This window comes from Mesocricetus auratus, unplaced genomic scaffold (genome assembly GCF_017639785.1).
Source record: "Mesocricetus auratus isolate SY011 unplaced genomic scaffold, BCM_Maur_2.0 Super-Scaffold_100038, whole genome shotgun sequence".
NCBI lineage: Eukaryota > Metazoa > Chordata > Mammalia > Rodentia > Cricetidae > Mesocricetus > Mesocricetus auratus.
This window is the reverse complement of record NW_024429216.1, coordinates 3,475,771-3,487,831: the sequence shown is the minus strand read 5'-3', so window position 1 is coordinate 3,487,831 and position 12,061 is coordinate 3,475,771. Positions and strand designations below refer to the sequence as shown.

At 53.8% G+C, this 12,061-nt stretch overlaps 1 protein-coding gene across 2 annotated transcripts in view; it reads right to left on the bottom strand.

Moving 5' to 3' along the window:
- The window catches only part of Prkd2 (protein kinase D2), a 30,941-nt gene that overhangs the window by 13,053 nt on the left and 5,827 nt on the right, over nucleotides 1-12,061 (bottom strand). For both annotated transcript variants that reach the window (XM_013125491.3, XM_040734314.1), the window contains exons 4-12: nucleotides 11,669-11,823; nucleotides 11,343-11,568; nucleotides 10,402-10,479; nucleotides 10,175-10,328; nucleotides 8,269-8,386; nucleotides 7,647-7,724; nucleotides 5,264-5,522; nucleotides 3,183-3,235; nucleotides 1,486-1,558 (exon numbers count right to left, since the gene is read on the bottom strand). In XM_013125491.3, coding sequence (XP_012980945.1) covers nucleotides 1,486-1,558; nucleotides 3,183-3,235; nucleotides 5,264-5,522; nucleotides 7,647-7,724; nucleotides 8,269-8,386; nucleotides 10,175-10,328; nucleotides 10,402-10,479; nucleotides 11,343-11,568; nucleotides 11,669-11,823 — 1,194 coding nt within the window. The remainder of the gene's footprint in view (nucleotides 1-1,485; nucleotides 1,559-3,182; nucleotides 3,236-5,263; nucleotides 5,523-7,646; nucleotides 7,725-8,268; nucleotides 8,387-10,174; nucleotides 10,329-10,401; nucleotides 10,480-11,342; nucleotides 11,569-11,668; nucleotides 11,824-12,061) is intronic.

The window sequence follows — 12,061 nt, the reverse complement described above, 5'->3', positions numbered from 1 at the left end:
GAGCCCCTGCCTAGAATCTCCCAGTGAGGGGCTGGGGGAGTGGCTCAGTGGTAGAGCCCCTGCCTAGAATCCCCCAGTGAGGGGCTGGGGGTGTGGCTCAGTGGTAGAGCCCCTGCCTAGTATTCAGGCTGCCTTGGGTTTCACCTCTAGACAAAGAAAGGCAGAAGAAAGATAAATGAGCTAGGCATGGTGGCACAATCCTGTTATCCCCAGCATTTGAAAGATCCAGGCAAAAGGATCAGAAGCTTGAGACGACCCTGAGCTGCAAATTGTAGGTATAGAGAAAAATGCAATAAGGACAATGCACATTCTATACGGAGAGATACCTTGCTCAGCCTAGACACGGGAGGTGGGGAGGTACCTTGGTCCTGCCTCAACGAGGTGATAGGACAGACTTAGACTTCCTAGGGAAGTCCTTACCCCCTCTGAGGAGGAGATGGGGGGTGGGGTGGGGGGAACGGGAGGAGAGGAGGGAGAGGGAACTGGGATTGTAATTTAAAAAAACAAAATATTTTTTTAAAAGGGCAATGTAAAAAAGCTAGCCGTGGTGGCCCACGCCTTTAATCCCAGCACTTGTGAGGCAGAAGCAGATGGGATTTCTGAGTTTGAGGTCAACCTGGTCTATAAAGTGAGTTCCAAGATAGCCAGAGCTACACAAAGAAACGGGGGGGGGCACGAATAACACGGATACACACTCAGAAGCCAGGATGTACATCTCCTGTACTGGGTGGTTTTGTGTGTCAACTAGAGTCATCGGAGGAGGGAGCCTCGGCTGAGGAAATGCCTCCCTGAGATGCAGCTGGAAGGCATTTTCTCTTTCAGTGATCAATGGGGGAGGGCCCAGCCCATGGTGGGTGGTGCCGTCCCTGGGCTGCTGGTCCTGGGTTCTGTAAGGTGGGCTGAGCAAGCCATGGGCAGCCAGCCAGTAAGCAGCTTTCCTCCATGGCCGCTGCTATCAGCTCCTGCTTCCTGGATCCTGCCCTGTTGGAGTTCCTGTCCTGACTTCCTTCAGTGATGAACAGCAATGCTGAAGCGTAAGCTAATAAATCCTTTCCTCCCCGCAAGGCTTTTTGGTCATGGTGTTTCGTTACAGCAACAGAGACCCTAACTAAGACGCCTCCTATTAACAGTAGGCAAAAAGTCCGCTGGTGCCGGGCGGTGGTGGCACATGCCTTTAATCCCAGCACTCGGGACGCAGAGGCAGGCGGATCTCTGTGAGTTCGAGGCCAGGCTGGACTGATAGCCTCCAAAACAATACAGAGAAACCCTGTCTTGTAAAAACAAAAACAAACAAACAAACAAAAACAAAACAAAACAAAACAAAAAAAAAAACCAGCGATTGGTTTTCCTGATGAGAAAAGGAAATCCCTGTACCCGGGGTCCAGCGTCCCAACCCAAACAAAACAGGAGACAGACAGCAAGGAGGGAGGGCATGCTGCCACCTGACCCCGGGTGGCCTCTGGACCAGGCCTGTGGCATCCTTACCTCCATAGACCACTCCAAACTGCCCGGAGCCCAGCACCTCATCTGGGAAGATCTGGTAGACAGTGGCGATGTCCTGGGGGTGGAGACAAGCAGGGTCAGGGGTGCAAATTGGAGAGAAAGAGGGTCAAGGAGACAGCAGACTGGGAGGTTGGAGGTCGGCCGAGAGCGGAAAGATCTGATAGTTCTGTCGGCGGAAAGATGGTCCAGACCAGGCTGGCCTGGGGCAGGGGGGTTTCTTATAATGGAGGTGGAAAGACCCAGGCAAACAGCGAGCGGTCCCATTCCCCAGCTCTGGGTCCTAGACGGCAGTGTGGAGGAGAAAGTGAGTTGGGCGGCAGGCAGGCAGGCACGCATGCCTTCCACTCCGCTCCTGACTACAGATGTGGCCAGCTGCCTCCAGGTCCTGCCCCCTGACCTGCCTGCAGCGATTGGCCGTCTTCTGAGCCCAAATATACCCTTCCTCTCCTAAGCTGCTATGAAATTTTTTAGTTTTTTTTTTTTAAATGTATATAGTGTTCTGTACTGCATGTTTGCCTGCATGCCAGAAGAGGGCGCCAGATCTCATCACAGATGATTGTGAGCCACCAAGTGCTTGCTGGGAGTTGAACTCAGAACCTCTGGAAGAGCAAGCCGGTGCTCTTAACTTCTGAGCCATCTCTCCAGCCCCTAGGTTTGTTTTATTTTAAATTTGAACAAAACCAACATCTAAGTTTTTAATCTCAGTAAAATTTTATTTGTTTGTTTGTTTGTTTATTTACTGGCTTTTGAGACAGGGTTTCTCTGTGGCTTTGGAGCCTGTCCTGGAACTCCCTCTGTAGACCAGGCTGGCTTCGAACTCACAGAGATCCGCCTGCCTCCACCTCCCGAGTGCTGGGATTTGTGTGCCACCAATGCCCAACTTTATTTTTAAACTTTATATGCACTGGTATTTTGCCATGAGTATTGGGTCCCCTGGAACTGGAGTTACAGACAGTTGTGAGCTACCATGTGGGTGCTGGGAATTGAACCCAGATCCTCTGAAAGAGCAGCTAATGCTCTTAATCACAGAAGCCATCTCTCCTGTCCCCTATATTTTATTTTTCATTTACTTTAAATATGTATATGCGTGAGCTGGAGAGATGGCTCAGAGGTTAAGAGCACTGACTGCTCTTCCAGAAGTCATGAGTTCAATTCCCAGCAACCACATGACAACTCACACTTGTCTGTAACATCAACTTTTGACACCCTTACTCAGACAAGCATGCAGGCAGAACGCCAATGCACATAAAATAAAAATGAATAATTTAAAAAAAAAGCCAGGAGTTGGTGGCACACGCCTTTAATCCTAGCACTCGAGAGGCAGAGGCAGGTGGATCTCTGTGAGTTCCAGGCCAGCCTGGTCTACAGAGTGAGTTCTAGGACAGCCTCCAAAACAATACAGAGAAACCCTGCCTTGAAAAAACCAAACCAAAACAAAAAAACATGTGCAGGCTGCTGAGTGGGCCAGGAGAGGGTATGGGGTCTTCTGGAGCTAGAGTTAGACAGTTGTGCTACCCAATGTGGGTGCCGGGAATCAAACCCTAGTCCTGTTCAGGGCAAGTGTAACTGCTGAGTCATCTCTCCAGCCCCCCAAGCTGCTTTGAGCAGCCGATTTTGTCGTAATGACCTAAAACAGATTAAGACAGAAGGACGGTGCCCCACGGTGGCAGGAGACTTACCACGTTCTCTTGGATCTGACTGTTGGACACAGAGATACTCAGAGAAGCTCGTCCTAGGAGGGGAGACGGAGAGAGTGGGCTCCAGGCTTAGTCACAGTTGTCCCCTGTACCTCCCAAGGCCACACTCTGAATCTTAATTCCCTCATCTATAAAATGGGAAATACAAGAGTCACCAGGGGAGGGGGGAGGGGGCAGGGGCAGTAAACCAGATGTCCCAAGACACTCCAAATGGGACCTCGCCATCCTGAGCCTAGCAGTTCACCCAGTGTCCTCAGTGTCAAGGAAGGGAGCCATGCTGACCCCATTTAACGGAGCAGGAAACTGAGGCTGGGAGGGGCAGTCGCGATGGATTTCAGCCCAGCTCCCCTGGACTCCACCCCATCACATTACAAACCCAACTGAGGCGTTTCCGAAGTCCAGCTCCTTCTGTCACTCACATGATTTTCTTCCTCATCACCCCTCCCCACCCCCCAACAGCCCCACCTAGACTATGGTTCACCAAGCCCACCTTCAACCTACCCCAGACTCTCCCTTGTTTCAATGTTGCCCATTTCCTCCCCTCCCGTTTTTTAGTTTTTTGAGACAGGGCTTCTCTGTGTAGCCCTGGCTGCCCTGGAACTCACTCTGTAGACCAGGCTGGCCTCGAACTCAGAGACCCACCTACTGCCTCCTGAACACTGGGATTAAAGGTGTGCACCACCACCCGGTCCTCTCCTCTTTTCAAAACATTTTATTTTTACCTTGAGGTAGGTGTGCGAGCGTGCGTGCGTGTACGCGTGCGTGCGGCATGTACGCGTGCGTGCGTGTGTGCGCGTGCGTGCACGAGCGCTCACACGAGGACAGCTGTACAGGAATACAATTGTCCACAGAGGCCAAGAGAGGGCATAGGATCCCTTGGAGTTACAGGCAGTTGTGACTCACCCAACGTGGGTGGTGGAACCGAACTCGTCCACTGTCCAAGTAGCAAGTCCTCTTAACCACTAGGCCATCTCTCCAGCCCCTCCCTCCCCTACTCTTTCTTCTCTATAAGAGTCTTGTGCCCAGCCGGGCGTTGGTGGCACACGCCTTTAATCCCAGCACTTGGGAGGCAGAGGCAGGAGGATCTCTGTGAGTTCGAGGTCAGCCTGGTCTACAAGAGCTAGTTCCAGGACAGCCTCCAAAGCCACAGAGAAACCCTGTCTCGAAAAACCAAAAAAAAAAAAAAAAGTCTTGCTGTATACCATGCCCCAGTTTGGCTTTGAAATCACTGCTCAGCCCAGGCTGATCTCCAACTCACAGCAATCCTCCTGCCTCCACCTCAAAAGCACCGGAATGAGTGTGGTGTGTCAGGCAGTGGTGGGTGGTGCACATCTTTAATCCCAGCACTCGGGAGGGATGGGCAGGTGGACCTCTGTGAGTTCGAGGCCAGCCTGGTCTACAGAGCGAGTTCCAGGACAGCCTCCAAAGCCACAGAGAAACCCTGTCTCTAAAAATCAAAAACAAAAGAAAAAAAAAAAAGAGTAAGTATGTGTGGTGCTATGTATGCCTGACTCAACCCCGTCGTTTTCTGTGTTTACTCCCCACTCAACAAAGCCACACGGACCCTGTTAAATACAAACCTGACCCTGTCACTCCTCTATACACAACTCTACCACACCTCTCGGTACCCTGTGGGGGAGGGGGCGGGCGGTGGGAAGATCAGGCCTCTGTGTCAGACACATAAGCTGTGGCACAGACCCACTCCAGGGGCGCGCGTTCCTGACATCCTGGCTTCCCTGTCTCTGGGGCTCGGCGCAGAAAGCTCTCCCTGCCTCCCGTCTTGGGTCCGCACTGTGCCAGAGACTTGCTTTCTCCAGGAATGTGCCCCCGGCTCCCCAGCGTCTTCACCTCCGTCCTGCCCTACTGACTGGCACGGAAGAGGCACTTGGGGAATTCCCCAGGCTGGCCCCAGAGTGGACCCACCCAAGGTTGGGTCAGGGCTTCGCAGGAGCTGCAAACCCAGGCCCAAGCCCATGAAGCCGTCCTCCAGGCTCGTTCCTTCCCCGGGACACCAAGAATCTTTCTAGTGCCTCCTTCTCCCAGCATCCTGGGTAGGGACTTACTGTGTGGTGTGTGGCCTGGGGCAGTGGGCGCGTCTTGGAGGATAACTGGCATCAGTGCCTGGCGGATAGCCGTCTCCCAACCCCGGACGGCCTCGGTCCCCTGCCCACTCGGCCCTCCTGGGACCCCGCCAGGTGTCTCGCCCACAAAGTAGGTGACATTGGCAGTGATGATCTCGAAGCAGTGTGGGTTGGTGCCCGGGGGTACGAGGCTGAAGTTCTGAGCCGACTCCACTGCAAGGATTTCCGACAGTGGGATTTCCTGGCAGGGAACGGAACTGTCAGTATAGGCTAAGCCTACTGGGCCATCCCTGTAGCTCTCAGAGGACCACATAAAAGCCAGAGTTGGTAAAGACTGGCCTGGTCTACATGAGTAGGCCAGGAAAGGCCTCCTAGCCGTACCCGTACTAATTTTAAGAACACTCAGTCAGCAAGAGACAGAGAACAGCATGTGTGGGACAGTACCGCGGGTACTTGGTAAGCGTTGGACGTATAAATGAAGGGCGTTGATGGGAAGGCTCCGCAATGACATCAGAGGCCATAGAGAGGAGCCTGGATTTTGCTTAAGGAGCCACAAAAAAAGGGTCTGGAGCAAGCAAGTGCACTCCATGGCCATGTGCGGAAAATCCATGAGGGAAAACGAGATCAAAACAGTAGCGAAGGAGGCGGCTGCAGAAGGGGAAGCCCAGCGAATGGGGCAGGCAACACACTGAGGAAGGAAGGCAGGGAAGACGAGAGGAGGAGAGGAAAGCTACGTGACAGCCGGGCTCGGTGGTACCACCCTCGCCACAAGGAAGGCTGCAGCAGTAGGAGACACACAAGTCCAAGGCCAACCTAAGCAACTTGGCGGGACCCTGCTTCAAAAACAAAAAATAGAAAGCGGGATGGGGGCGTGGCTCAGTGGTAGAGCCCCTGCCTAGAATCCCCTAGTGAGGGGCTGGGGGTGTGGCTCAGTGGTAGAGCCTCTGCCTAGAATTCCCCAGTGAGGGGCTGGGGGTGTGGTTCAGTGGTAGAGCCCCTGCCTAGAATCCCCCAGTGAGGAGCTGGGGGTGTGGCTCAGTGATAGAGCCCCTGCCTAGAATCCCCCAGTGAGGGGCTGGGGGTGTGGCTCAGTAATAGAGCCCCTGCCTAGAATCCCCCAGTGAGGGGCTGGGGGTGTGGCTCAGTAATAGAGCCCCTGCCTAGAATGCCCCAGTGAGGGGCTGGGGGTGTGGTTCAGTGGTAGGGTGCTTACCAGGCCTAAGTTGGAACCTAGGTTTGAAAAAGTGTCTTATGCCAGTGGTGGCGCAGCACTTGGGAGGCAGAGGCAGGAGGATCTCTGTGAGTTTGAGGCCAGCTTGATCTATACAGGGAGTTTCAGGACAGTCAGGGCTACACAGAGAAACCCTATCCCAGAAAAAAAGAAAAGTGACTTATGCATCAAGCTATGTGGTGAGGTAGAGATGGGAAAAGGTAAGGAGGAGGCAGGCCTGGGCATGTGGAGGAGACTTAGCGCTTAGCGGAGGCTGTGAAACCTCATTTTTTTTTTAAGATTTACTTATGTATGAGTGCTCTATCTGCATGTACACCTTTACGCCAGAAGAGGGCACCAGATCTTATTATAGATGGTTGTGAGCCACCGTGCAGGGTTGCTGCAAATTGTACTCCTGTCTGTGGAGGAGCAACCATTGATCTTAATCACTGAGCCATCATCATCTCTCCAGTCCAGAAACCTGATCTTCAGTCCAAGCTCAACGGAGTCACTGGAACACTGATGACTTTATGTGTGTGTGTGTGTTTTACTTTTGTGATAGGCTCTCAGGTAGCCCAGGCTGGCCTCGAACTCTGCCACCCAGAACACTGTGATCACAGACCCATCATAGTGCCCGGCTGCCTCTGTAGGTTTTAGTAAAGACCCCGGCTGCAGAAAAGCAAAGTCACACTACAGAGACTACTGTGAAAGACCACGCAGAAGCAGCAACAGGAAAAGAGCACCTCATAGAGGAGCTGCAGAGAAGACAAACTATCGCTCACCCGTTCACTTTAAATAACGGGCTTGCAGGGCGTGGTGCAATACACGCCTTTAATCCCAGCCCTCAAGAGACAGATGCAAGCAGATCTCTAAATTCCAAGCCATCGTCAGGAGTCTGGTCCATGCCAGGCCCCAACCTCACTGATTTCTACAGATTGTGAATTCTACACTGGCCCGGGGTTAGAACTAGTAGCCGAGACTCTTTACAGGTGAGATACAAAAGGCCCAAGAGGCTAACGGGCCCGTCCTGCACCGAGGCTGGAGTCAAGTGGGCAGTACTGGCCTCGCAGCTAGGAGCAGGGAGACAGTAGGTGGGAGTTGTAAGGATTTGGGGTGGCCGCTGGAGGGGAGGAGAGAGGGGGGACGCAGGCCCACCTTGTAGTATCTGTTGGTCGTGTTGTTCTGGAAGAGGGTGATGCATTTGCAATCTAGACGCCAGTAGTGCCGCTTCCTCTGTCAGAGAGTCACGGCAGGGTGAGATTGACAGCGGGTGGTTTGCAATACCCAGCCTAGCTCCTCCCCTAGCTGGGACTCTGGTCCGACTTGGCCTCACCCACCCTGCTCTGTACATCCTGCCGGGTCTCCTTCCGCTAACAGATCCTCGGTTCTAGCCCTGCTTGCGGAACCCCAGTTCCTAGACCCAACTTAACCTGGACTTTCCCAGCCCTCCCCTCCCTCTCTAACCCCGCCCACCCGGCCACCGAGTACTCCATCTGCTCAAGCTTTTTCAACAAACCTTTGCATCTAGTCACACCCAACCGGCCTCATCTACCCACTTTCCTGCCGTCCTACCCCCAAAATTCTGGCCACGCCCACCAACACACCCACCCATAATTCTGGCCACACCCACAGAGAGATAATGCCCATACAGGCTTCAAGGACCCCCGCCCCCCCCCCCCCCCCGCCAACTCAACTTCTTCCAGCCCACCAGAAGTTTATCCACACCCACTTGTCCCCACCCTCCCGGAGTAGCCACGCCCACCCCCCCTCAACTCACCAGCGTGTCCTTGTTGCTGTAATGGACCACCCAGCCCTCACGCAGAGTGGTGCTCGATTTCCTGGTCGTGTGTCGCACAGACTGGACCACCCGCATCAGAGGTATATATCCCTGTGAGCTGCGGGAAATGGGCCAGAGGTTACATGTCACAGGTCCTGCCTTGCAGACGTACACGGAGGCAGGATGCTGTATTCATAATAAATAAATAAATAAATCTAAAAAATAAAATAAGCATATATATCTGTCTTTTTTGTTATATGTATGAATGTTTTGCTTGCACAGAGTGGTGCCTGAAAGAGTCTGAAGAGGACTTCAAGCAGGAATTACAGATGGTTGTGAGCTGCCATTGTGGGTGCTGGGAACTGCACCCAGGTCCTCTGGAAGAGCAGCCAGTGCTCTTGGCCGCTGAGCCTTCTCTCCAGTCCCTGGCTTTGCCTTCTGAGATAGTTTCATGCATCCTGGGTTAATACCAGTCTTCCTGCCCCAGCCTCCTGAGTACTGTACTAGAGGTGTACTCGGCCACATTTCCTTTACACAGAGCAGGGGTCACCCAGGACTTCCTGCTGGCTAGGCAAGCACTCTGTGCCTAACTGAGCCACATCCCCAGCAGGCCAGGTGACTCTTGAGATGGACAGCTTACAAAGCGAGCGAGAGGTTTAGGCTTTGGCCTGGAGGAGGAGCATGTGACTACCACGCAAAAGACTCTGGGTCCCAGCCCCAACACTACAATACTACAAAATCAGGCTGCCTAGCAAGTACCTAGCGACTCGGTACCTCAGTCCCCAGCCTTCGGAGGAGCTTGGCACAGAGCCCAACTTTCGGAGGACCTCAAGTGAGTGCTAGCTGGCAATGACAGCTCCGAAACCCCGCCTCCCCTGACTTGACAGCTCTGAAACCCCGCCTCCCCTGACTTGACAGCTCTGAAACCCCGCCTCCCCTGACTTGACAGCTCTGAAACCCCGCCTCCCCTGACTTGACAGCTCCGAAGCCCCGCCTCCCCTGACTTGACAGCTCCGAAGCCCCGCCTCCCCTGATTTGACAGCTCTGAAACCCCGCCTCCCCTGACTTGACAGCTCCGAAGCCCCGCCTCCCCTGACTTGACAGCTCCGAAGCCCCGCCTCCCCTGACTTGACAGCTCTGAAACCCCGCCTCCCCTGACTTGACAGCTCCAAAGCCCCGCCTCACCTGACTTGAGGCTCCAAAGCCCCGCCTCACCTGACTTGAGGCTCCAAAGCCCCGCCTCACCTGACTTGAGGTTCCAAAGCCCTGCCTCCCCTTCTATTGCTGAACCAGCCATCTTTCTTGGACTCTAGACCAACCAAACAGGCATGATTCTCTCTTTTCTACCTAACCCCTCAGGGCAGCGGCTGAGATCTACAGTCTGCTGGTGTTGCTTTTCTTTCAAACACTAATATATTGTCCCTGAACTTTAAAAAGAGAGAAAACAAAATATTTTAAATGGTCAAGGAAGAGGCCAGCAACGGTGGCCAGCAACGGTGGCGCACATCTTTGATCCCAGCAGTCAGGGAGGCAGAGGGAGGTGGATCTCTGAGTTTTGAGGCTAGCCTGGTCTACAGAGTGAGTTCCAGAATAGCCAGAGCTACACAGAGGGAAACCCTGTCTTGAAATCCCCACCCAAAACCCAACCCCTCCCCCCAAAAAAGTAAATATCGTTTCGTTGTCCTGAAACTCGCTCTGTAGACCAGGCTGCCCTCAAACTCACAGAGATCCTCCTGCCTCTGCCTCCCAAGTGCTGGGATTAAATGCATGCGCCACCACTACCTGGCTAAAAAGAAAAGAAGAAAGAGGATACAAAGATAAAAAGCCGGGGCTCCAGGATTGAGAACACACTAACACCAGCCCATCTTAGAGACGGGGGAGCCCCTCCTGAAGGGGCCCTGGGTACCTCTGGGCCTTGTCTCCCTCGCCTTCCTCCTCCTCGCTGGCATGGAGAGCACTCTCTGAGTGCGAGCCCGGGATGACACCAGAGTCGTCCAAGTCATCGGAGACGGAGCTTTTGTCGGCCTCGCTGTAGTCGGCGGCCTCCTCCATGGGCACATCTGCGGGGACAGGGGCGTCAGAAGGGTCCCCATGCAGCCCCACCCTGTCCCTTTTCAATGCCAAGGGTCTTACCTCCATTGATGAGCGCCTCCCCCAGGCAGTCGTTAGGGACACGGGTAGCACACCGTTTGTGACAGTTAAATTTGCAGTCTGCAGGGACAGGGGATGAAGGGGTGGTCAGGAAAGGACATTGTTACTGTGTGTGTGTGTGTGTGTGTGTGAGAGAGAGAGAGAGAGAGAGAGAAGGCTGGCTAGCATCTAATTCCTGACAACCCTTCTGCCTCAGCCTCAACATTATAAAGACTGAGGAGATGGTCCCACAGGTAAGAGTACGGTATACATTTCGTTTGTTTTTGTTTTGAGACAGGGTCTTTTGGTAGTCCAGACTAGCGTAGAACCTGCTGTGTAGCCAAGCATGATTCTCTTATCTCCAACTGCCAGGTGCTGGGTTTACAGGCATGGGCCATCAGATCAAACTTTTTTTTACCTGTTCTTCAAGACAGGATTCCTTTGTGTAGCCCTGGCTATCCTGGAACTCGCTCTGTAGACCAGGCTGGCCTCGAACTCACGGAGATCCGCCTGCCTCTGCCTCCTAAGTGCTGGGATTAAAGGCGTGCGCCACCAATGCTAGAAGTCTTGAATATATATCTGAATATATATTTGGTCTTGCCAGACAAGGGTTTTTCTGTGTAACCGCCCTGGCTGGCCTCGAACTCACAGAGATCTGCCTGCCTCTGCCTCCAAAGCTCTGGGAATAAAAGCATGTGCTACCATTGCCCGCGGGGCTCCAGAAGTCTTGAATCTTCTGCTCCTAAAGCTCCCTGACTCTCAGATTCCTGGGTCTTATAGTGAGAATTCTATCCCGTTCTAGGAATCTAGATTCCCAAGGGTTTAGGGTTCTAGAACTCCCGAGGCCTCCAGGATGGCCTGGATTCAGGACATGGGTCTGAGATGCCGGGTTCCTCTCTGGGGGTGGGTTCAGACCCACAGTCTTCCTAGCTGGTCCTACTGACCTTTGCACTGCAGGCCCTGGCGGAATAGACCCTTGAGTAGCTTCTTGCAGGCCTGGCAAACGGTGGGCCGTGTGTAGCTGTGTATAAGGAAGGTGTGCGGCACCTTGACCTTGGACATCAGCATCTTGTCCAGCTCAATGGGACGGCCTGTGTAGAAGGAAGAGGAAGAGGAGGAGGACGACGACGAGGGTGGTCGGCGAGGAAGGAGGTCGGTGGTGCTACGGCTCTACCCAGCAGCGAGGGTGGAAGGAACGATGAGTTAATTAGCAGCTGCGTGGCCCCTTCAGCCCCCAGCCTCCAACCCTCGCCATTCTCCGGCCCCTCACCAGCTCCTCAGCGGTGCAGGGTAGGGATTCGGAGCTTCCGAGGCGTACGGAATGGCCACTGGCCAGAGACGTGGATGACAGGCGGCGCTTGCGAGCACCGCTGCAGTTGTTAGGGATGCTGAAGGCGCAGCGTTTGTGGTAATTCAGCCCGCAGCCTGTAGAGGGCGCAAGACCATCAGAGCCAAAACCTGCATTCACTACCAGGCATGCTCTCACCCCCCCTCCGCCCCCCTACAAACAGCCCTGTTACTGTCCTGTCCTCCACAGCAAACACGGATGGGGCACCCCAAGACTCAGTGCTCACGTTCACATCCTGTTGATTCTAGCCTGATTGATGTACGCGCCTGATTTTCACTACAAAGCGTTGAGATTCTCAGCCCATAGAATTCAGCC